This window comes from Ptiloglossa arizonensis, chromosome 2, assembly GCF_051014685.1.
Source record: "Ptiloglossa arizonensis isolate GNS036 chromosome 2, iyPtiAriz1_principal, whole genome shotgun sequence".
Taxonomy (NCBI): Eukaryota; Metazoa; Arthropoda; class Insecta; order Hymenoptera; family Colletidae; genus Ptiloglossa; species Ptiloglossa arizonensis.
In genome coordinates, this window is record NC_135049.1 from 30,493,061 (window position 1) to 30,515,039 (window position 21,979).

The 21,979-nt window shown below is 50.7% G+C and overlaps 3 protein-coding genes across 6 annotated transcripts in view; 1 reads left to right on the forward strand and 2 right to left on the reverse strand.

Annotated features, from left to right (window-relative positions):
• The window catches only part of Nmo (serine/threonine-protein kinase nemo), a 243,305-nt gene that overhangs the window by 132,460 nt on the left and 88,866 nt on the right, over nucleotides 1-21,979 (forward strand). The gene's annotated exons all lie outside the window — the stretch shown is intronic.
• Nucleotides 1,406-17,057, reverse strand: LOC143143584 (uncharacterized). Its single transcript, XM_076304974.1, has 4 exons — nucleotides 17,045-17,057; nucleotides 16,992-17,010; nucleotides 16,722-16,947; nucleotides 1,406-1,847 (listed from the first exon to the last, which is right to left on the reverse strand). The coding sequence occupies exons 1-4, from the start codon at nucleotides 17,055-17,057 to the stop codon at nucleotides 1,533-1,535; spliced, it is 573 nt and encodes a 190-aa protein (XP_076161089.1). The 3' UTR covers nucleotides 1,406-1,532.
• The window catches only part of LOC143143484 (uncharacterized), a 114,033-nt gene continuing 108,868 nt past the window's right edge, over nucleotides 16,815-21,979 (reverse strand). The window contains exons 2-6 of one of the 2 annotated variants that reach the window (XM_076304775.1): nucleotides 20,372-20,475; nucleotides 19,981-20,292; nucleotides 17,425-17,532; nucleotides 17,264-17,349; nucleotides 17,148-17,188 (exon numbers count right to left, since the gene is read on the reverse strand). In XM_076304775.1, coding sequence (XP_076160890.1) covers nucleotide 17,188; nucleotides 17,264-17,349; nucleotides 17,425-17,532; nucleotides 19,981-20,211 — 426 coding nt within the window. In that variant the 5' untranslated portion in view covers nucleotides 20,212-20,292; nucleotides 20,372-20,475 and the 3' untranslated portion in view covers nucleotides 17,148-17,187. Of the gene's footprint in view, nucleotides 17,350-17,424; nucleotides 17,533-19,980; nucleotides 20,293-20,371; nucleotides 20,476-21,979 lie in introns of both variants that reach the window. The other variant, XM_076304776.1, reaches the window with a different exon arrangement.

Consider the following 21,979-nt stretch of genomic DNA (forward strand, 5'->3'; position numbering starts at 1 on the left):
TCCAATCGTGCCACTTCTTGGAAATGACGTCATTTCTGAGAATTTTCCAAATTTCTTGGAAGTGACGTCATTTCTGAGAATTTTCCAAATTTTGCGAAAATGACGTCATTTCTGAGAATTTTCGGAAAAATTTTAGCAAAAGTTAGAAATTCTTGGAGTAGATGGAGTGGAAATAAAGTGGGAAAAGAAAAAATGTTAATTATTTTTTGCTTAATAAATTTATTGAATTGTAATGAAGTTACATCGATCTACCTACACACCGACATCCTTCGCGCTGGTTGGGGCAGATCCACCGCGGTACCGCCCCCCTCCGCGGCGGGCCACCCTAGCCCTAAGAAGTCCGGGTCCTCGACGGCAGGAGCTCCGTCCGCCGCGGGTCCACGGCTTTTCAGCCCTTCGCCGCGTCGGTCCACCCTGGCCCAGAGGGTCCAGGCCCTCCAGAGGAGGAGCTCCGTTCCCCGCGGGTCCGCGGCGTTCCCGCCCTTCTCCGCGTCGGGCCACAGTGGCCCGGAGAGTCCAGCTCCCCCTCAGGGGGAGCTCCGTCCGCCGCGGAGGTTCCCGGGCGAATGAAATTTTCGGCAGTCGGTGGTTCTATTTATACCCTCGAGAAGGTGACTTACCGTTACTTCGATTTTATTTGTACGATTTAAGTGGATATTTCTAGAAATTGATGGTTTTCAAGCTATTATTTATACTAGGACATTGTTAATAATTGTTTAAACTATCGTCCTACAATGGTTGTTAATAATTATGATAAATAAACATCAAGATATCGAGAAATCTGCAAAGGCGAAGAGTTTCCTTCTCGCATATCGTGTTCTCCTGATACCAATGTTACGAAATCGGTGAAAAATTTAAGCAAAAGTCACAAATTTGTTTGATAGTCCCCCAAAATTTTAATTCGCGGAAATTCGCGTAATAAGAATACCTCTTCGCATATCATGTTCTCCTGATACCAAAGTCCCGAAATCGGCGAGAAATTTTAACCAAGGTTCAGAAATTTTCTAAAATTTTTGTCCGAAATTCAGACTTTGGTATCAGGAGAACATGATGTGCGAAGAGGTATTCCAATTGTGCCACTTCTTGAAAATGACGTCATTACCAAGAATTTCTCCTAGCCGCGAATTTTAAACGAATTTCTGAACTTTTGTTGAAAGTTTGCGCCGATTTTCGAACTTTGGTATCAGGAGAACACGATGTCCGAGGAGGTATTCCGATTCCGCGTATTCTGAGAAATTACGTCATTTCCAAGAATTTTGGCCAATTGAAATTTTGCTGGAATTTCGAACGAGTTTCCGAACTCTCGCTGGAATTTTTCGTAGATTCGTATTTTTGTTCGCAATATTTCAAAACGGAAATAGGAGGTGGTAACGGCGGGAAATAAATAAGTACGATTTCGTTTAATTGTATGTAGATTTATTTTTCTTGAAAACAAAAAAAAACAAAAATATTATCTTACGAACGTGTGTCTAAACAGTATGAGGGTGAACGTGATTTATCGGGACAATAAATTATCGTTCTACCGACGGATATTATTTCCAGGAATTTGCGTGGAACATGGTGCACACTTTGAGAAACGTTGATCTAGATGAACACCTCCGTCCGGTTTCGTAAGGGCGGCAGGCGAAGCGTGCAGTCGAATCATCTAGATACCGAGCGTTCCATCCGGTTTTCCTTCCACCCTCTCTCTTTGCCCGCTCACCTGCATCCTTTCCTCGCAGACGCTGTCGAAGGGCGTCCTCGAAGGATATCGGGTCACGTTTCGCGCGCTCCTCTCCTTTTGTCGATCCTGGGCTTGTTCTGTCCGCGGTTATCCCGACCGAAGAATAGCTCCTCCATCTTGGACTCTGTTGGCATAGATTAAGAACTTTCTAAAACTTCCTTCCCTACTTGCATCGCTCGTCTTTGCCAATCTACGTTCCAGCCTAAAATTATTTTTACCGAGTCGAATACAGCGCACGCTTCGAATATCTCGGATCTATCGCAATTTAGATCCGCGTCTAGGTACAGATCCACTATAATTTACCTCCAGCAGACCATTGACGTGGACCACATTCAGGAAGTTATACGTTTTGGGTTCAGCATACCGGGCACAATCTATATCTAACCGTGTCTAGGTATAGAACGGTCTAGCATAATGCAAGTCTAGCATAATTTACGTCTATCGGACACCTTTGGCATAGTCCACATTCAGCAATTCTACGCTTCGGATTCGAGTGCATCCGTCTATGAGAACCTACTGTGCGCGGCTGAGAAGTTGACCTCTGGAAGTAATTGACTCGTTTTAATCGTCTACTAAACGTTACTCTTCGATCCAGGTGTCATCTTTTCGGTTCCTAGCTTCAGATTCGTTGCTTGGTACTTCTCGTAACGAGAAGTACCTCGGTTCTTGAACTCCTGGTCCAAGTCCGGTCCAGGGTAGCCTAATTCGGATTCGCGATATTCCACTTGCTGTACAAGTTGGGTTTACCGTAACTCGAATCCAGCGCCGAGTTAACAGGGATAGAACGACTCGAATCCAGGGAGCGCGGAACCTCGGCGGCGTTGCGACGATTTTCGCGAGGTTTGCGAGTTGTTCGCGCGATCGATCGAACGGCAGAGTCTGGGTCTGGGTCGTGTGGGTGTTCCTTCTGCGTTGTTGCTCGCAAGAGCCGGTCTCCGTCTGGCTTTTCTGACATTTTTACGACGCCCTGTTTGCATTTAAGGGGATTGCTACCCTTTTTTGTTGTTTCGAGGGGATTGCTATCGGAGCTGAGGAAAAAAAAAACCGTGCTTGTTTCTCTTCGTGGAAAATTGAAATTTCAATTTATAGACGTTGGCGACATTTATGGAGAAACGGAGCTTTCGTTCGATGATTTGTCGCCGGCGAGTCACGAGCAGGGAGACTGCAGCTCCGTCGATTATCATCGGGCGGTATTAACGATAATCGCTCGAAGTTTGATCGCGGTCGTTAACCGGGGAACTTGGTCGCGAACGCGAGCCACCGTAACGAAGTCGGTTGTTGCTCGAACGATCGCAATAATCCGTCACGATTGTTGCTTTACGACCAATTTCTCAGCGTGGCTCGAACCAACGATGAAAAATGCAAACCCCGACTCCGCGACGAAACAATTTCGAGCCGCGAGATCAGCGGGTGGGTGGATAGGAGGGAGTGAGGTTGCGTTGACGCAAATCGAGCAGACAGCTGACTCGAAATTTCCCGCTTCTCGGTCCTTTTCTCCGTCTGTCAGCTTCGTTCACGCGCACGAACGGTTTTGCGTTAAAGTTGGTATCGTGTAACGCGGGCGACGAAAATATTTTTGCTTACTTTCTTTTCGAAAGGAGGACACTGTCGTTCGATACGCGTTCAACGAAATTTGAAACAGTGCGCGAACGAGCACGACCGACGGTAGCTCTACGATACGGGGAGATCGCGCCGGACGAGTCTGCGCCGACTTAGTTGGCCGCGCAAGGTCACCCCCCACTATTCCAACTAGCGTCACTTCTTCTGTCTCTAGTTCCTTGTTTCGCGACGTTCGACCTCTTCGCGGTATTAACTTCGATCGTCGGTTACTCACCAGGGAATCGTCCAGACCCAAGGACGTCCGTCGCGATACTAAATTCGATCGATCTTACTCGGCTACGCGAAGCAACTTTCCCCCACCTTGTACCCCACCCCCGCTCTTACTTTCGCGCTGTACTCTTACAGCAACTCCCTCTTCGTTTAAAAAACGAAAGGTGCGTACTCCACTCTCGAAGAAACTTTTTATACCGTCGCAAACACGTAGACGCGTTTCGACTTCCAATTGGTAGAATTCACCGAGTACATTTGCAACGGTGTGCAATGTTTTCGAAGCCAGTGCGCACTTTTAGGATACGGTGGGGAGAGATTCGGTGACCTTGAGCGGCCACTTAATTCCGCGTCGACCATGTACCGCCGTTTCTTAACTCCTTATTTGTTCAATTTGTTTTACGACGCAGCGAGTATCTCCGGTGTCCCAATTAGGACAGTAATTTTTCGAACGCAATGATATTTCCGCGCGGAGTATTTCAGCGATGAAATTTTTGCTCGTTGTACCGGCGGGGTGCGAAATTTCAATATTGTGCGCAAACAATTGGCTGCAGAAATGCACAAATCGACGAGCGACGCGCGTTACGTTTTCGCCGGACTCGATATCGACGCGATTTAAACGCTCGTATTTACAAAACTAAAACGCCGTATCGTTTGTTCAACGCGATATTCACGAGTCAAACATCGGGGATAATTTCACACAGAGGGTGGGAGGAAAGGGGCGGACATGGGGACGCGAAATTCGGATTTATACACTTTTTCTACGTTTCCTCCGTACGATTTCCAGTCCACGCAGGTGTGTCGACGAGATTCGCTCGTTCGAGACGATTTAATAATTTCCCCGAATTACGTGCGCGCGCGACGAATTTATTTACCGGAAAAAAGGTGGCCAATTTTAAGAATCGGAGCCGTACCGAATCGTAAAAACGACCTCCGCGAATTCTCTTCCCCCCGTTGCGGGCGAAATTAATTTTTCAACTCCGAGAGACCCTTCGTCTCGGTAAACGCGAAATCGCAAGACACACGCGCGGACGTGTTTCCGGAGATTCGGAATTTTTTACAAATTCGCGAAGCTCGCGCGCTCGCGAGGAATTCGTTCGGGAATCGAGCACCGAATTGTCAAACATTTACGCAACTTTTTCCCCTAGCCCCCCTCTCTCTTTAGGCGGAATTAATTTTTCGTTCCAAGACTCGTTATTGTACCGACAAACGATGGAATCGATCGGTTCGAAAGAATCGCGCGCCGATAGATTCGCGATTCAACGAATCAACGAGGCTCTAGGAGACGACGGGGCTTCGAAACGCGCGCAATTTAAACACGGAATTAATTTTTCGTTCCAAGACTTATCAATGTACCGACAAACGTTGGAATTGATCGGTTCGAAAGAATCGCGCGCCGATAGATTCGCGATTCAACGAATCGACGAGGCTCTAGGAGACGACGGGGCTTCGAAACGCGCGCAATTTAAACACGGAATTAATTTTTCGTTCCAAGACTTATCATTGTACCGACAAACGATGGAATCGATCGGTTCGAAAGAATCGCGCGCCGATAGATTCGCGATTCAACGAATCAACGAGGCTCTAGGAGACGACGGGGCTTCGAAACGCGCGCAATTTCCACGCGGACGCGAGGCCGCGGCATCGATCGCCGGAATTAGCATCGGTGTAAGTGCCGGGCGTATTTACACGAATAAGCTCGGGCTTAACTTTCGTCTAACTAGTTTAAACTTAACGCGGAGAAACTGCGGTTCGAGCAGAACTGTTGGGCATACACTCCGCCGCGTCTGCGGAACGGAGGGCGGCCGAGGGGGAGGACTTCTCGAACAGTTACGCGATAATAGAGCGGTAAGCGAGTCGGAGAAGAGAAAGTAAGATTATACGAATGTCTTCCGAGAGGGGCGGGGTGGGAGGTTGCTGCCCGACGGAGAGGGGAAAGAGAAAAAAAAAAGAAAACCTCCCGATGATGTTTAATAATACAGCGAGCCGATTCACGGCGTAATAAGTTCGGATTACGATAATCCAGGGTATTACGCGGAGCGCGTGACCGAATAGAAATTATTCTCCCGTGTCTCGGTCCGTTTCCTCGTAGCTCGCGAGCTCGATAATCCTTCTGTTGTTTAACGCGTTGAGCCGATCGCGTCGAGCTCCGGGCCACCGTGTACCGCGCGTAACGGACGTACGCGTCGACCGCGTTCACGGACAACTGCGACCAAAGACGATACTAACACGACACGTGGAACGTACAGTTGCTTTTCGAAAGTGTCCAGACCTCTCGTGGAAATGTTCCACCACCCGATAGAGGCTACCGTGCAAAGGTGGAACGAGCACGAGGTCGCGTGCGCGCAATCCGAAACGAAAAACGACATTCGTTTGCGATGTTTTCAATGTTACGTGGAAAATTTTCGGTACCCGATATCTCGTCCAACGTCTTTCCAGTACCCGGAGAGGGTATTCTGCGAGCTTGGAATAAGTATTCGTTAAACGAACGACGGATCGCTGCGAAGGTTCGGGGGAGGGTTCCGGTAGAAATTTCCGGGTAACGAGAAGAGTCTTTCGATTATGCCCGGAACGCGAGCTACGAAGAGGTCGAATCGCGGAGGACCGGGGTTTGAACGCGCAACGAGTATCGACGAAGCGGACAGGACTCGACGAGGGACGACAACCTCGTAAAGTTTATCCGCTTATTCGGTGAACATCCTGTACGCGGCATTGTCTCCGCGGGAGAATAGGACCGGGTTTGGATGTCTCTGGAGCAAAGTTTCCTCGGCGATGTTTTGGAAATTATTCCGCTCGGGCAGCGGGCGACTATATCCGCGAAGCGTTGGATTCCTCGAGGCCCGGTTGGTCCTCGAGCGCGCGCCCGTTACGTTCGCCGCGCGAGCTCGCGGTATTCCGCGAAACGAGAGGAAACCTTGCGCGAACGGGAGTTCGTTACGGGTAGATCGGCTGACAGCTGAACCTCCCTGTGCCGGTAAATCAAACCAACGAGCCGTAATCGATCGCGTGTTCCTCGGCCGTGCGGGTTCGGCCGCGTGTCCGTCCAGTCGATTATAAATTATCGCCTACTACGCATAATCGACGGTATTAATTACAGGGGCCCCCGGTTCGTCCTTGGTCACTCGTTCGCTCGAGATTTATCGGCGCCGGGATAGAGGCGGATCGGGTGCTTCCTTCGAGATCCGTCGATCACGGTCCCGTCGACTTTACGGGAATCGATCGAGGCGGTCTAAAGCCGCGATCGCGCCTACCGGAGAGTCTAACGCAGCGTTCGCGCTCGGTTGAAAATGTAACGGTACGAATTCTGTAGAGAGTATCGTAAAGTGAATCGAGTACAAGCTTTATACATAGCGTGCAATGTGGTGTGGGTATCTGGAAGGTAGCGTAAAGTCACGAACGCACTCAATGGCGAGGGTAAAGTCTTGTTCGTACCTAGAGAGGAGTACAGAGCCAAGGTACGAACCCAGTAGAGTCTACGGAGTCGAGTAAAAACCTGCTACGTAGTGTAGAAAGTGGTGTAGGTATCTGAGAGGTAGTGTAAAGCCACAAACGCCCTCGATGGAGAGGGTAAAGTCTTGTTCGTACCTAGAGAGGAGTACAGAGCCAAGGTACGAACCCAGTAGAGCCCACAGAGTCGAGTAAAAACCTGCTGTATAGTGTGCAAAGTGGTATAAGTATCCGAGAGGTAGTGTAAAGCCACAAACGCACTCGTAAAGTTTCGTTCGCACCTGGAGAGGAGTACAGAGCCAAGGTGCGAACCTAGCAGAGTCTACGGAGTCGAGTACAAACCTGCTATATAGTGTGCAAAGTGTCGTAGGTATCTGGGAGGTAGTGTAAAGCCAGAAACACACTTGTAAGGTCTTGTTCGCACCTGGAGAGGAGTACAGAGCCAAGGTGCGAACTTAGTAGAGCCCACAGAGTCCAGTAAAAACCTGCTATATAGCGTGCAAAGTGGTATAAGTATCTGGGAGGTGATACAAAGTCACAAACGCACTCGATGGAGAACCTAAAGCCCCGTACGCACCCGGTAGACAGCGCAAAGTCCCGTATACTCGTGCAACGATCTCTCGAACGTAAATTTCTCCTTCGTCTCGGTGCAACTTGGAGCAACAGTGATTCTACGATCCGACTATCTTCCGTCCAAAATTTTCGTATCTTCTCGCTCCCGTTTCGAAGAAGACTTTCCCGCGCTATCGCGGCGCATCTTTTTCGCAAGCGCGTACGCGTCGCGACGTTATCTGGTCGTGTCTCGGATCGCTCGAACGTACAGAGACGGAGTCTCGTTTACGGTGATTTAAAAATGTCCCGAGTAGCGGCGGTGTTCGCGTTCAGGCTTTCCCCTTGTTTCCTTGTTCGCGAGCGGACTTGCCTTTTCCAGCTAGGCGTCCAGCGACGTTTCTCACGAGAACTCAATCGCGAGGCAGTCGTTCCCGTGGCGGCGAGGACTTTCGAACGGTTCCAGGATCGGCGACTCGGCGACTCGGCGACTCGGGGACTCGGCTCGCTTCCTGTCCAACGAAACCGCGGCACGCGTAATTCACGGTTTACGACGACTGCTGGACAACGTCGACGCAACGAAGAACCCTCGAACGCGTTCGTTCCGACGTGATTTATCGCAGCCGGGCGGTCCGTAACGCTCTCCTCGTGCCGCGGTGTAAATATTTAGCCGCGCGGCCCGTCCGCGTGACACATTTATTTTCATACTTTAAACGCGAAATACGCCCGGACGAGCCACGCTCTGACGGCTTTTTGCCCGCTGCGGTTGATTAATTCGCGCTGAATCTCGAGCCTCCTCCCTATACGCGAATACAAACTCGATGCTCGTTCGATCGTAAACTATTCCGCGCGTAAAAATAAATCGAAACGTTGGAATAACATTTTTTTTTTTTCTTTTTTCCACGGTGTGTCTCGTTCTCGGGATACTCGATTTCGGGGCGGTGCATTTCTCCGCGATAGATCCGCGATGAAAAAATACTATCTTGCGAATTATCGCCGATGAAAATTATACAAACGCGTTTACGATCCATTGGTACGAAGGGAGCACGCAGCGAAGAAAATTTCAACGACATCGCTCCGGGTTTTCGATCCTCTCGATCCCGCTTTTACCCCGTGACACACCTCGCGAGGTAACTTTGAATTTACCTCAGATCCCACGATCTCGAGCGTCGCGTCGCGTCTCGATGTAAAGACAACGTCGATAAACCGGAGGGTTCGATCGGTCCGGGTGACAACGTTTTCCGCGATGCTCACGGAACGCTCTCGCGTGCACGACGCGTCGTTAATTAATATTCATCGACGTTTCGCTGGACGCGAGCGATCCGGTCGGTCGGTGATCGGTGGCTGCTTCCAACACGGCCGATTATAAACGATCGGGGTACGCGGGATCGACGGGGCGCGAACAGCCCCCGATCGCGGCTCGTCGCCAGCGAGAATACAAGATTTCGTTTCTATCGATGATCGTTAATGGGACGGCTTAATCCGATCGCGAATAAATTACCGTCCTCTTGTGGGACGCGCGCACCGGTGGCCCGCGTCGCAACGCGTCGCACCGCGTAGCGCGACGCCGCGCGGGAAAACCGGATCGATTTCAGGACTTTATTGCGCGCCCGTTATCGCCGCCTCTAATTGCGCTCATAATTAATCCGTAGCATTTTTGCGAGCAGCCCGCCGGAGGATAGTAATTAAATTGAGAGCGCGTCGTTGATCCTATCTGGGGCGTATAATGTCGCGGAACACAGGCCCCGTTGCTCGTGGGCCGGGGGTTCGAGCGAGCGAGACAGAGAGAGAGAGAGAAGCGTTTGTTCAACGAGAAAGAAAAGCGACACCGAGGACACCGGGTGGCTTCTTTTTTCTTTTTTTTTTCCTTTTTTTTCCTCTCACCTTTTCGTTCGGGGAGGATACGCTCCCGTGGCTCTCCGCGTCGTCGCTTCGTTTGCTCGCCTCGCGCCGCGTCGCCCTCGATTAATTATGAATTTCATCGATCGATCCTCGCGATCGTAATTGCGATCGGGACGATTTTCAGACGGTCGCGATTCGATCGACGCTCGGTTATGCTCGCTGCGCGGCGAACTTATCGATGGATCAACGAAGCGGGAACTCGCGCGAAGAAAACGAACACGGTGAAGAAGGTAACCAGCGAGTAGAACGGATAGAGTCGGCTGGGCGAGTGTGGTTCGGCAACGAGTAGAACGAACAAAGAGCCGCGAGATAAATCGGTGGATCGTGGCGAACGAACTGTACCGTGAGCAAACATCGAGTGGAACGAATAGAGTCGATGGATCGAGTGAAATTAGTAACGCGAGTAGAATGAATCGAGTGAACGAGGTGAGCAAATTTGGCGGATCGAGTGCAACGAATCGAGTTGAGTCGGTGGATCGAGTCGAACGAATTACTATTCGTACTCGATGAACGAAGCTAATAGGCGAGTAGAATGAACAAACTCAGCGATGCAAGTAAAATTAGCGAATCGACTCGAAGGAATTACTATTCGTACTCGGTGAGCAAAGATCGAGTAGAACGAATAGAGCTAGCGGAGCGGGTAAAGCCCCTAGCGCGGAGTAGAACAAACAGAGTCAGCGAGGTGAGCCTGGTCAACGGATCGAGTCGAACGGAGCGAGCGAGACGAAGCGAGTAGAACGAACAGAGCCGGCAAAGCGAGTAGAACGAACGGAGGTAGCCGGGCGAGTAAAATCAACGACGCGAGTAGAGGTAGCAAAGCGAGCCAAGTCGATAAACTTTAATAGACCGACTGCGCCGAGCCCAGTTGCCAGAGTTAACAAAGCGAGTACGGTCGATAACGAGGAAAATACCAAACCCGGGAAAGTTAACGTCGTTAAAGTCGGTTCGACGCGGCTTCGACGAAACGTCCTGCGAGAGCGCGTCGTTCTCCGTGTCCTTGATTTTCGCTTCCTTCCCGAGAAAAAGTTCCCGAACCGTGGCGAGTGGAGCTCGGTCGAACAACCGCGCAAAAATCGTAACGTTCGCGACTAATCGGCATTCTACTCGCGCATCCGATCACGCGAACGGCTCTCGAACCACGGGATGCACCAAACTGGCAAAAATATCCCGGACGACCATAGGCGGCAGTTACTCGAACACGCTCCGATCGCTGGATAACGTCCGCGAAACTCCGAGAGAACCGTTCCACCGAGCCTCGTACCTACCTGACAAAAACCTCGTACCGCGAACACGTATCCGCAAACATCTCGTTACGCTTCTTACGCTCGCGACGGGAATTTCAAATTTTTTTTACCATCCAACGATGGAATAAATTACAACCTACCGCGGGAGCTCGTGCGCCGTTTAAAACGGAATCCTCTTAAACGGACTCCTCCTTGAACGAACTCGGCGACGATTCTCGCGAGCGTCCTCGATCCGTGATACTTTCCACGCTCGTTGTCGCTGCTCGCGTCGCGATCGATCTAAATGAGAAAATCGGCGATCGTTGGAAAAATCGGGAGAATGGTCACCGTGTCAAGATCTCAGGGAAACGCGAAACGTTCGATCCGTGCTCGATTCTCGAGGCTTGCCCCGACGGGATTGGTCGAACCGGTCGAAACCCCTGCGACGAACCGCCTCCCTCCCACCATTCCGCGGCAATGCGGAAGCCGTACCCTCGGCCGTCAAGGTCACCGGTGCACCTCAAGGTCAGGAGCTTTTTGCTCGTGCGCCAATCCGTCTCGATCCTTGCCAATTTCCACGCTGCGACACGCCGCGCCGCGCCGCGTGCGCCTCCCGCGATGCGCGCCACTTTTTCTCGCTTCTTTACCGTACCTTTTCCGACCCACTCGTCCACCTATCCGCGTACGGACGGATCGAGTGGATTCATTTTCGAAGCGATCGGCAATCGTTTATTTTTCCCCTTGCGTTCAACCAAAATGGTAAATCGAAACAATACCGTCGCGGTTCGTCGAAACTCGTATCGATCGTGTACGATTCGTAGACCGTGGCTCGCGAAGAATGCGATCGATTCGATCGATTTCCATAATTGTATTATTAACGGGGGAGCTCCGCTTCACCGAGGTGTAAAATATATACACGTTCGCTCGAAGATGGAAACGAGAGTCCTCGCGATCGTTCATTTGTTCCTTTCGTCGTTCTCTGGCCAGTCTCGGGTACAACTCGCGTACAAGAGGAAACCACGTCGATTTTTCGTTTTTCCTCGCTCGCTGGCTAGCTAACTCGCGCACGGTAGAATTTCAACGCCGCGGAAACGAGTTGCTCCGGAATTACCGGGAACAACTGGGTGGAAAGAGCGATTTCAGTGTCAAGGTTCTCGAACGCGGGGAGGAAACGCGAAAAGTTGTCGGAAGGTAACGCGAGCGGGCCGCGGGAAGGAAGGCTGTTCGCGACGGTGACGTCACTCGTTTCCGTGTAATTAGTTCTCGCCCGGTTCTTGTAATTGCGTTCGCCGCGCGGCCCGTTATCGGCCGACGCAGCTGAACGATAGTCGCGGTCGCAGCTGCAGCCGTGCAGGTGATCCTGTCGCAGCTGTCACCGAACAACGGAGAAATACTGCTACAAGTATCGCAACGGATACAATCAGCTTAGGGAGAAACCAACCGGCGAGAGATATAAATTTCGAAACGTCCGGAATCTCCGAATCGACTTTTGCCACTCGGCAGCTGGACTCTCCTCCTTTCCAGTTCTTGGCTCGGTGCAACGGTTCACCAGCGACGCGGAGAGCCTACGGTTACAGCCCGGGGAATATTCGATCTCGTCCCTCGAACCCGTTCTTCTTACTTTCGATGTCTCGCCCTAAGGAAATTTCGAAACAGCTTTCGAACCGTAGGAGACGTTTTCGCGATACGGAGGCTGTGCGAGTTTCGAGCGAACGAGTGTCGCGGAGAGCCTACAGTTACAGCCTAGGGAATATTCACTCTCGTCGCTCGAACGCGTTCTTACTTTCGATATCTCGTCTAAGGAAATTTCGAAACAGCTTTCGGACCTTACGAGACGTTTTTGCGATACGGAGCCTGTACGAATTTCGAGAGACGATCACAGAAATTGCAAACGCGACCACGTTTCGTCTCGGTGAGAAATGAACGCGAATCGAAGCTACTGGTAAAAAAAGAAATGGTTCCCGATCGGTGGGTATATCTTCCTCATCGAACGATCAAAGTTCAACGGCTTCCTTTTCGTCGAGTCCAGGGTTTCTCGGGCAACGATCTGGGAAATAGTCGCGAGGAGGATGACCGTCGTAAGTTCTCGTTGGGTGTTTCGGTGTTCCTTCTCCGGCCTTGTTTCGCGGCGTCTGGTCAGGGACCCTGGTCGCGTGTAGACGGTGACTGGCATGCGTGCGAGAGATCGATAACTTTTTCCTCGCCTCTCTCTCCACCGGTGGCCATTCTCGTCGGTTAAACGCGCGCCAGTTTCCCGAGTTTCCACGGCCCCCTGGAATAATGATCTTCGGCGGGCGCGCGACTCGAGCGGTGCGACGTTGACGCACCGAGCGAATCTCGCGTTTCGAACGTCCGTCCGCGTTGTACCGCATCGAAATCGAGCTTCTGCGGGGACGAAGACGCGAGGAACGACGAAAGAAACGCTCGCGAGATCGCTTAACCCCGGCCGTTGATCGCGTCGGATGTTTTCGTCGCGCCAGCGTTCGAGAAACGGAGAGTATCTCGTGTCTCTGTTCGAAAGCACCGGTGGGCGGAGCGAAGGAGCGGTGGGGGTGACCTTGAGCGGCCAACGACGTCCGCGAAACGAACAGACGCGTCGATACGATTACTTTCGCACGGAGACGTTTCCGCGCTCGATAGTCGTTCGTGGCTTCTTCGCGTCTCTTGTACAAAAGCACGATGGGTGGGGAGAAGAGACGAATCGGTGGGGGTGACCTTGAACGGCCAACGACGTCCGTCGATAAAGTAGGCGCATTGATACGATTACTTTCGCATAGAGACGCTTCCGCGCTCGATAGTCGCCCGTGGCTTCTTCGTGTCTCCTATTCTACGAAAAGCACGGTGGGTGGGGCGAAGAGTCGAGGCGGTGGGGGTGACCTTGAGCGGCCAACGACGTCCGTTGAGAGAATAGGCGCGTCGATACGATTACTTTCGCACGGAGACGATTCCGCGCTCGATAGCTGCACGTAAGTTCTTCGCATCTTCTGTTCTACGAAAGCACGCTAGGAGGGGCGAAGAGAGAAGTCGGTGGGGGTGACCTTGAGCGGCCAACGACGTCCGCCGAGAGAATAGGCGCGTCGATGAGATCGTTGGTACGCGCGAGCTACGTCTCGAATCCGCGTTCCCCGTTCCTCGAGAGTACGATGGGCGGAGCGAAGAGGTCCACGTTGCGGCGGGGGTCGTTGCTCGGTGACCTTGAGCGGCCAGTGTCGACCGCCGCGCGAATAACAGACGCGTCGATACGATTCTGCACAGAGTGCACCGCTCGACATGATTTTTTTTCCCCAATCGACAAATATTTTTTTTGTTCGTATCGCGCGTCGATACAGCGGCAAAGAAACACGCGTACGTTTGCGTCGCGACGTCGCGTCAATGTCCGAGCGCGCGTCTCGCCGCGAACGTAAAGCACGAACGGAGAAGTACGAGCGGACGGTAAACGGACCCGATCGTCCTCTTCCTCGAGCGTTAACAATTCATCGGGTCGTTCGAAATTTATGCGCGTCTAGACGAGAGAGGAGACAATGCCCGTCCACGTGGCGAGAGACGCGATAATGTTCGTTCCCCCGCCCCGCTTCCCTTCTTCCCAACCGACCGATATCGCTACGAACGATCGTCCCCCTTTATCGCCGATACAAAGAGAGAGACGAAGCTCTCAGGGGATTTCGCGCGTCTTGGCGCGTTCTTTCGGACGATTCGCGATTCGAAAAATTTGTCTCGTCCTCGCGATCGACTCGATCGATTTTTTAAATATGCGTAACCGCGGGTGGCGGTCCGGCTGGCTCGTGACGGACGCGCGAAACGTCGCGAGCATCGAATTTTGACGCGGATTTGACGCTTTATCGGCTGGATTCGGCTTCATTATTGACGGTATTTGTTCGAACCCGTGACACGACGTCGAACGGTTAAAAATTCACGCGCAGCGGAACCGGACCGAGCGAAACCGACGCGTTTTCGTTTTCCACGGTATATATATCGTTTATTCATCGGCGACGGACCGGGCCGAAAACAATACGCTTTCATTTATTCACGAGCGCGTCGATTGCACGCGCATTACGTCCCCGCTCCCTGTCCCGTAATGCTCGCGCGGTAATAAATAGATAAGGCGTCCCGACGCTGCGTCGCCCGCTGGCTGTGACGCGCGTAAGTCATCGCGCGCGAATTAATATCGCGAGCGGCCCGTTTAATTAAACGCTGATTAAGCCGAACGTTTCGCGATAACGTTTCCTCGATTCCACCCTCGCGCGTTCAACGTTGCGAACCGAACGAGCTTCGGTGTCCATTTTCTCGTCGAGGCTGGGCGATGTACTTTTTTTTTCTTTTTGGTTTTAAGCGACGGAAGTCAGAATTGTTTGATCGGACACTTGGATTGTGGTTAGCGAGTTAATCGCGTTCGCGACTTTGAAAGCTGCGAACCGATTTTTTTCTTTTATATTTCTATTCACGGTAGACTATCAAACTTTACCAACGATTTAGCTTCTCCTTCGCTCGGTTTTATGGCATAAAATTCAAACCTGTCCGAAAGACTTACAAAAAAAAAAAAAATACCCGGATAAAATCTGATCTCCAACGCGCACACTCTCGCGCAGCCATCGCGGAGAGCACGGTAACCGTAAATCGAAAGAAAGAGAAAAGAAAAGGAAAAATGAGTTCTTTTCTAGGGCGTGTTCGACGGTTGAACGTTCCACGGAAATTCAACGTGTTTCCTCGGTCTTCTTATCGTTTTTCTTTCTTCGTTGTTCCGGTCCGGCGCGGAGAATCCACGCCATTTTGTTCCCGGCGTGGTTTCGGGTTCTTCGACGATGAAATTTCAGCGATGCTCGGGGCGGGGCGGTCGCCGGGCAATAACGCCTTATTTTCTGGTATTGTTGGTGGTAACCGTGTTCGATTTAATTTTACATCCGAGTGGCTCGGAATTAAAGTGAGCGCCGCGCAAACGGGATTCGATGGGATTCTACTTTGAATGAGCGGGTAAACAAGCTGCGCAGAAAGCGACCATTGTCCGCCGCAGAAACGGGTAATGGGCATTGTTCGGTATTAAACGGGGGAGCTAAACGATCCTTATAAATAGCTCGGATTCAATTTTCAACTTTACATCGATACAGAATCGCCTAGCGTTGCGTCGGAAACACGACCGCGGAATTCATCGGGGCCGATTGTTGTATCCGATCCGGGTTATCGAGACCCGATCGAATCTTGCCGAATCAGCGGGAAGATAACTTCGAAGAATCATCGAGATTCCCTAAAAACAGTTACCTGGAAAATTCTTCCATCGTACGATCGGTATTCCTCGGTTTCCTGTCGCCTCGTTTCCTTCGAAGAGCGAAGAAGAACAATCTACCAAACTGTTGTAGAAATATTTCCTTTTCGATATGAAATTGGTATCGTCTTCCCGTACCATTTGATCCCGTAAACGTAGGATTTAATTTCGGGAATATTGTCGGTGAAGGTCGAGATTTTAATTAAAATCCAACGCGATACGCGGAGGACGCGCGTTCTATTATTCTTTGGGAAAAAAGGGGGAGGGGGGGTCGAAGGATCCCGCTGGTGCGGTCTTATCGGACGCGGGTTGGGTGTAAACCCGCGGGGGCGTGGGCCGTGGAGCTCGTAACTTTCCAGAAAATTGTGGCCGCGCAGGTAAATCGCGGGATCCTTTATTTGCTTCGTTCCGCCGCGAGGCTTTTTTTTTCCCTTTCTTCCTTGTTTCCCTTTTTTTCTCTCTCCCCCTTGGTCGTCGCGGCTGAATTTATGTCCGTTGACGTTGTTGATAACAATGTTGCGGTATAATGCGCGAACCGCGGGCACGACGGAACGGAAGGGGGGAGTATCGGTGGGGGTGGTCACGTGGCCCCGCATGGGAAACCAGTTCGATGCGATTCCACGGAGAACGTGCACGCACGCACGACACCTCGCCGGCCGCCATCGATCCGAGACGAATTTAGCTCGATTAAATTACCCCCGACCGAGCCGCTAATTACCGTCCGATCGAATTACCACGGCTGAAAAGAAAAGGGATCCCGTAGCGGGGAACGAGGGGGAGGGTGCGTCCTTACTTGTTGCTTCCAAGGATTCGCTTCTTCGACCAACGATTTCCCGATTCTCGGCCTCTTTCGCTGAACGCTTCTCGAGTCGCGCGTTCCAGTCTCTTTTCGGGAGATACTTCCGGCCGTGGAGTTCCACAAACGATGGTAGATGCTTTTAGGTTTTTTGGAAATTCTCCGCTCGTCTTTGAACGCTGCGCTCGAAACGAGAAGTTTCACTATGCGTATTACCGATCCACTCTATCCTCCGGTAGAACTCTGCTTTACGTCGGAGTTCCTTACGTCGAGTTCCTTCTCGATTCTGGACGAAGGATGCTTCTGGAATTTTTAGAAACCTCTAGGTGCCATGAGCGAAATACCAAATTAAAAAAATTGCGTAAGAACGATGCGTAATATCGATGCACTTTATCCTCGGTAAGAAGCTTTCTGTCGGAGTTCCTTACGTCGAGTTCCTTCTCGATTCTGGACGAAGGATGCTTCTGGAATTTTTATAAACCTCTAGGTGCCACGAGTGAAATACCAAATTAAAAAATTTGCGTAAGAACGATGCGTACTACCAATACACTCTATCCTCCGTAAGAAGCTTCCTGTCGGAGTTCCTTACGTCGAGTTCCTTCTCGATTATGGACGAAGGGTGCTTCTGGAATTTTTAGAAACCTCTAGGTACCACGAGCGACATATAAAATTTAAAAATTTACATAAGAGCGATACGTACTACCAATGCACTCTCTCCTCCGCTAGAAGCTTTCTGTCGGAGTTCCTGGCGTCGAATTCCCTCTCGACGATGGCCAAAACATCCTTCTGGAATGTCTAGAATCAAAATCTAAACTTGGGAAATTAAAGCGAGAACGATGCGTATTACCAACACACCCTCTAGTTTCATAGACAGACCACAGTTCTCAAGTGTGGTCGGAGCCCGAAAGAAAAGATTTCCTAATTCTACGCGCACGGCCCCGAATTAGACAGAGTCGGATTTAGCGTACACTTGGATCGAATTAAAGTCAGTCTTCGATCTAGTTAGGTCTAGATTGAGTTCGAGTTAAGCCAGGTGGTAGGTTGAGCGACGTAATGTTCGGATTTCGATCCGAGTTAAGCCGGGTTACGCGCGAATTAGGGCTAGCTCGAATCGGGTTAGTTCTGGACTAGTTTCCGTGGAATCTGACTCGACTCGCTATGCGGAAATTCTATTTCGAATCGCGGAAGAATATTTCGCGCCTTTTAAAATTCTCTCGCGTCGTCTCTTCTTCCTCCGAATGTTTTTTTCGTAAAAATCTTCGGAGAGACGAATCGTTCTCCGCGCGAGAAAGCCGCGTTCGCTGGGAACGACGCGCACGAAAAATGACGATCTTCCGGCTAATCGAGTCGATGTCGTTAGCTTCGTTATCGGACGCTAAACCGATTCGTTTGCAGCCGCGTTCGGCAACACCGTGGCGAATCCTGTTGGCGCTCGTGTACCGTGTTTGCTCGTCCCTGTGAAACGAAAGGCGATGATCCCGCGCGGCAAAGCGATGGAAATAAATTTGAAACATCGCCGGAAGGACGCGGACCGCCAGCCGAAGAATTTTCAATCGATGGACGTCGTTTACCATTCTTTATCGCCGGATGCGACGCGAGGATCAATTTGTACACCGATACTCCGTACCGATGACCAAAGATACGGCTTCCGTCGTCGCGACTCGTGCGGTCGCTTCCGTGTTACAGCGTCAGAACGAAATTAAGAATTAAACCTACGTACACGTGGGCTGCCATTCTACCGAGCGATTTAAACGCAAGAACACCGGAGCCACTCGAAATTATAATTCACCCTGCCTGAAATTTTAACGGAATTCGCAATTATCGCGGAAAAGTTTCCACGGTCGTGTTGCGCTCTTAATTCTTTATTTTTCAACCCAGGGAAATTTATTCGTAAGAAGATCCCAATTGACACGCTTCTGCGTTCTCGAAGTTTTTCAACCATTTTTCCAAGTTCGAACGAGAGGAGGACTCGGGTAACGCGCGAACACGGTTCGATCTGTAGGAGAATTTTATAAATTACATTTTTTCCACTATCGTGTTTTCTAATTCTATTTACCTTTTCTTTTCTTTTTTCTTTCTTTTTTCGTTTCATCGCGTAAAATTGATCCGCTAAGAAATCCCCCGTTAAAGCGTTGTTCCGCGCGGATGTGTATACAGACGGGCGAGAAACTTTCGACACCGATTCTCCGATTTCGCGGCAAAAGGAAGAAAAACGGCGGGTAAAATAAACGTCGAAAGTCGGCCGTCGAGGGAGAACGGTTCGAGAATCGAACGGTTGAACTTTCCTCCGTTTATCGCGGCCAAATTCGGAGGCGTTAATTATCTTATCGGCGGCCCCGGTTCCAGGAGAGTCCATCGCGGCGGTCGGAGATTAAGCTCGATTCACAGAAGCGAGTCACGAACGAAGAAAGGTACGACGACCTTCGAAAAGGGTCAACGCACTCCGCCTGCCAAGCATAACGGAAGCGAAGCCACGGATTTCGAGTAGAACGACCCTGAATGCGCGCATGCGACATGCACCGCGGACTTGCTTCGACTAATTTCTCTTTCGACGACCACGCTGCTCCCCACGAGCGTTCGCCACTTTTAACTACTATAACTACGCGCCATTTCCTCCCGTACCTTTTTTCTTTTTTTCTCCCTTTTTTTCTTTTCTTACCCTCTGGGAACTCCCGGTTTCCTCCTCACCGAAAGACGACGATAATTCAAAAGAAATTACACCGCGTACAGTGCTCGCACGTTTTATAAATATCCGATCGGCTACGGTGGCGCCACCTGTCGCGAGTTTCACTCGCCTCGGCTTCCAAATAAACGTTTCGCCTCGAGTAGATCGTTTTCTTGGATCATTGCAACGCGTTGCAATCTTTCGCCACGTTACTCTCACCGAATATCTACGTTCTGCACGTAACTGTAGCGCAAGACGAATTTTCACTGATCGATGTTCGACCTAACCTCGATCTTGTGCTAGGTTGTTCGATAAGTTTCGTCGTTCGATGAACAGTACAGTAGTAGGTTACTAAATAAGTTCCGTCGTTCGATAAAACTTGTGGAACAGTACTACATTGAACAGTACTGATCGATAAGTTTTATCGAACAGCCTATTAATCTAACCTTGAAGCACTTTCTCGTCAAAAATGTCCCGAATCCACGGAACCCGTGTTTCTCGCTCCATAATACTTCGAGAGAGTTACCTAAATATTGAATCGTCTACTCTGTCGCAATACCTTTAATTATATATAAAAAAAAACGATATTACCTGAAAAATTGGGAAGCTTCGAATTCTCCTCGTGTTCGTTTCCAGCCGATAACCATCACCTCGCTCCAACTCGCTTCGACTGCGAGCAAAGTAAATACAAAGCTCGAGCTCCTGTTGTCTCCCACCGTTATTGCTACGTTCGCGCAGTGCTTGCGAAACGACCTTACGCGTATCGAAGAGGTAAATTTCGTGGTTCGACGACCACGATCGCGAGGCACTCTCTCGATACATCTTCGTTCCGCACGAGACGCGTGTTTAATAAGCATCTGTCCCGAAGACGATTCTCGGGGGTATCTCGAAATGGAAAAGTACCTCAAAATGGAAATGTATCTCAAAATGGAAAAGTAGTTGGCTCGGAGACGAAGAGGGGGTAGAAAAAATTGGAAATTACTTTATCGCCTCGTTGGACGCCGAGGGGATGGTCGGAGGTGTTTCGAGGGCGGTTTAATAAGCATCCGTCTCGATTTTGTCCCGAAGACGTTTCTCGGTGAATATCTGAAAATGAAAAAATAATCGTCAAAAATGGTAAAAAATGGTAAATTACTTTATCGGGCCGTTGTACGCTGAAGGGATGGTCGGGGAGTTTCGAAGGGTAGTTTGTTAAGCATCCGTCTCGATTCGTCCCGAAGACGTTTCTCGATGAATATCTGAAAATGGAAAAATAATCGTCAAAAATGGTAAAAAATGGTAAATTACTTTATCGGGCCGTTGTACGCCGAGGGGAGGTTCGGGGGTGTTTCGAAGGGCGGTTGGGAACGAGATTGACCGGCGAATGAAAACGAGGGATTGGAATCGTCGGTTTTGCGGTATAACCGGCTGACAATGAAATCGAACCACCGTAAACGGACTAATTGCAGGCACAATAATTATTCCGCGGACGAGGCCCCGGCGATGGCCGGAGCGGACGGACGCGCGAGGGGTTGCGTTTGTCGGCGGTCGTCGTGTCGTCTGCCGGCGTTCACGGATTACGGATCGATCGGGGGCGCCCGGTTCCGTTATTAACCCCGCGCGCGCACAAGCCGGGAGCGGTGGAGCCGCTGGAGGCGGTAGAGGCGGTAGAGGCGGTAGAGGCGGTAGAGGCGGTAGAGGCGGTGGAGGCGGCGGTAGAGGCGGTAGAGGCGGTAGGAGCACCAGACCCAGGCGTGTTTACGGATCGACAGATAACGTCGAAATTTATAGTCGCGCGTGCACCACCGCCGCAGACTCTTCGGGGACCGTCGCGGCGGGTGTGCCATCGGTCTCGATCAACCGACCGATCGCCACGATCGAAATTTTGGAGCGTTTCGAAAAGCCTGGAGAAGGGGCGTGTGCGTGTGTGAGTATGTGTGTGTGTGTGTGTGAGAGAGAGAGAAAGAGAGCTTCGGCCTCTGGCTTTCGCGAGATTGGAATTCACTCATCGAGAGTTCGTTGAACTCGTTTCGCTCTCCCGAACCGATCGGATGAAATTACGTTAATTCCCCCTACCCTCCTACCTCGTGCTTTCGAGCAACAATTTTTTACGACGTATCATCCCCGTTCATTGTTTATGTTTATTCACCGCTCCGAGAGACCGACAACCTCTGCCACGGGAACGATAAAACACACCCGAGGGGATTGGATTTTACGAACGGATGAAAATTATTATTCTTTTCGTGGAGGTCGATGGACCTTCGGGAGGGTACTGTGGGTGGATTCCGGAGGTCCTCCCGGTGAGAACGAGTCCAAACACGACAGGTTTCGGACCACTTTCGATCCAAGGTCGTTGCGATGATTTTTGAAAAATAGTCATCGAGGGTTGTCGAGAACGAAGATCGTCCGAACGGGGTCGTGTTTGGGCTCGTTTTCATCGGGAGAACACCGCCGATTCGTTGACAATGTTCTCGCGAAGATACGATGGATCGCGAAAAAATTTCCACCCGCATCCTCGTTCGTTGATCTCGTCGAACGGCGAGACCGGCAGACAGGTACGTTCGGAGATCAATGATTTTGTAAAACAAGGTCGTGCGATAATCGAACGCTA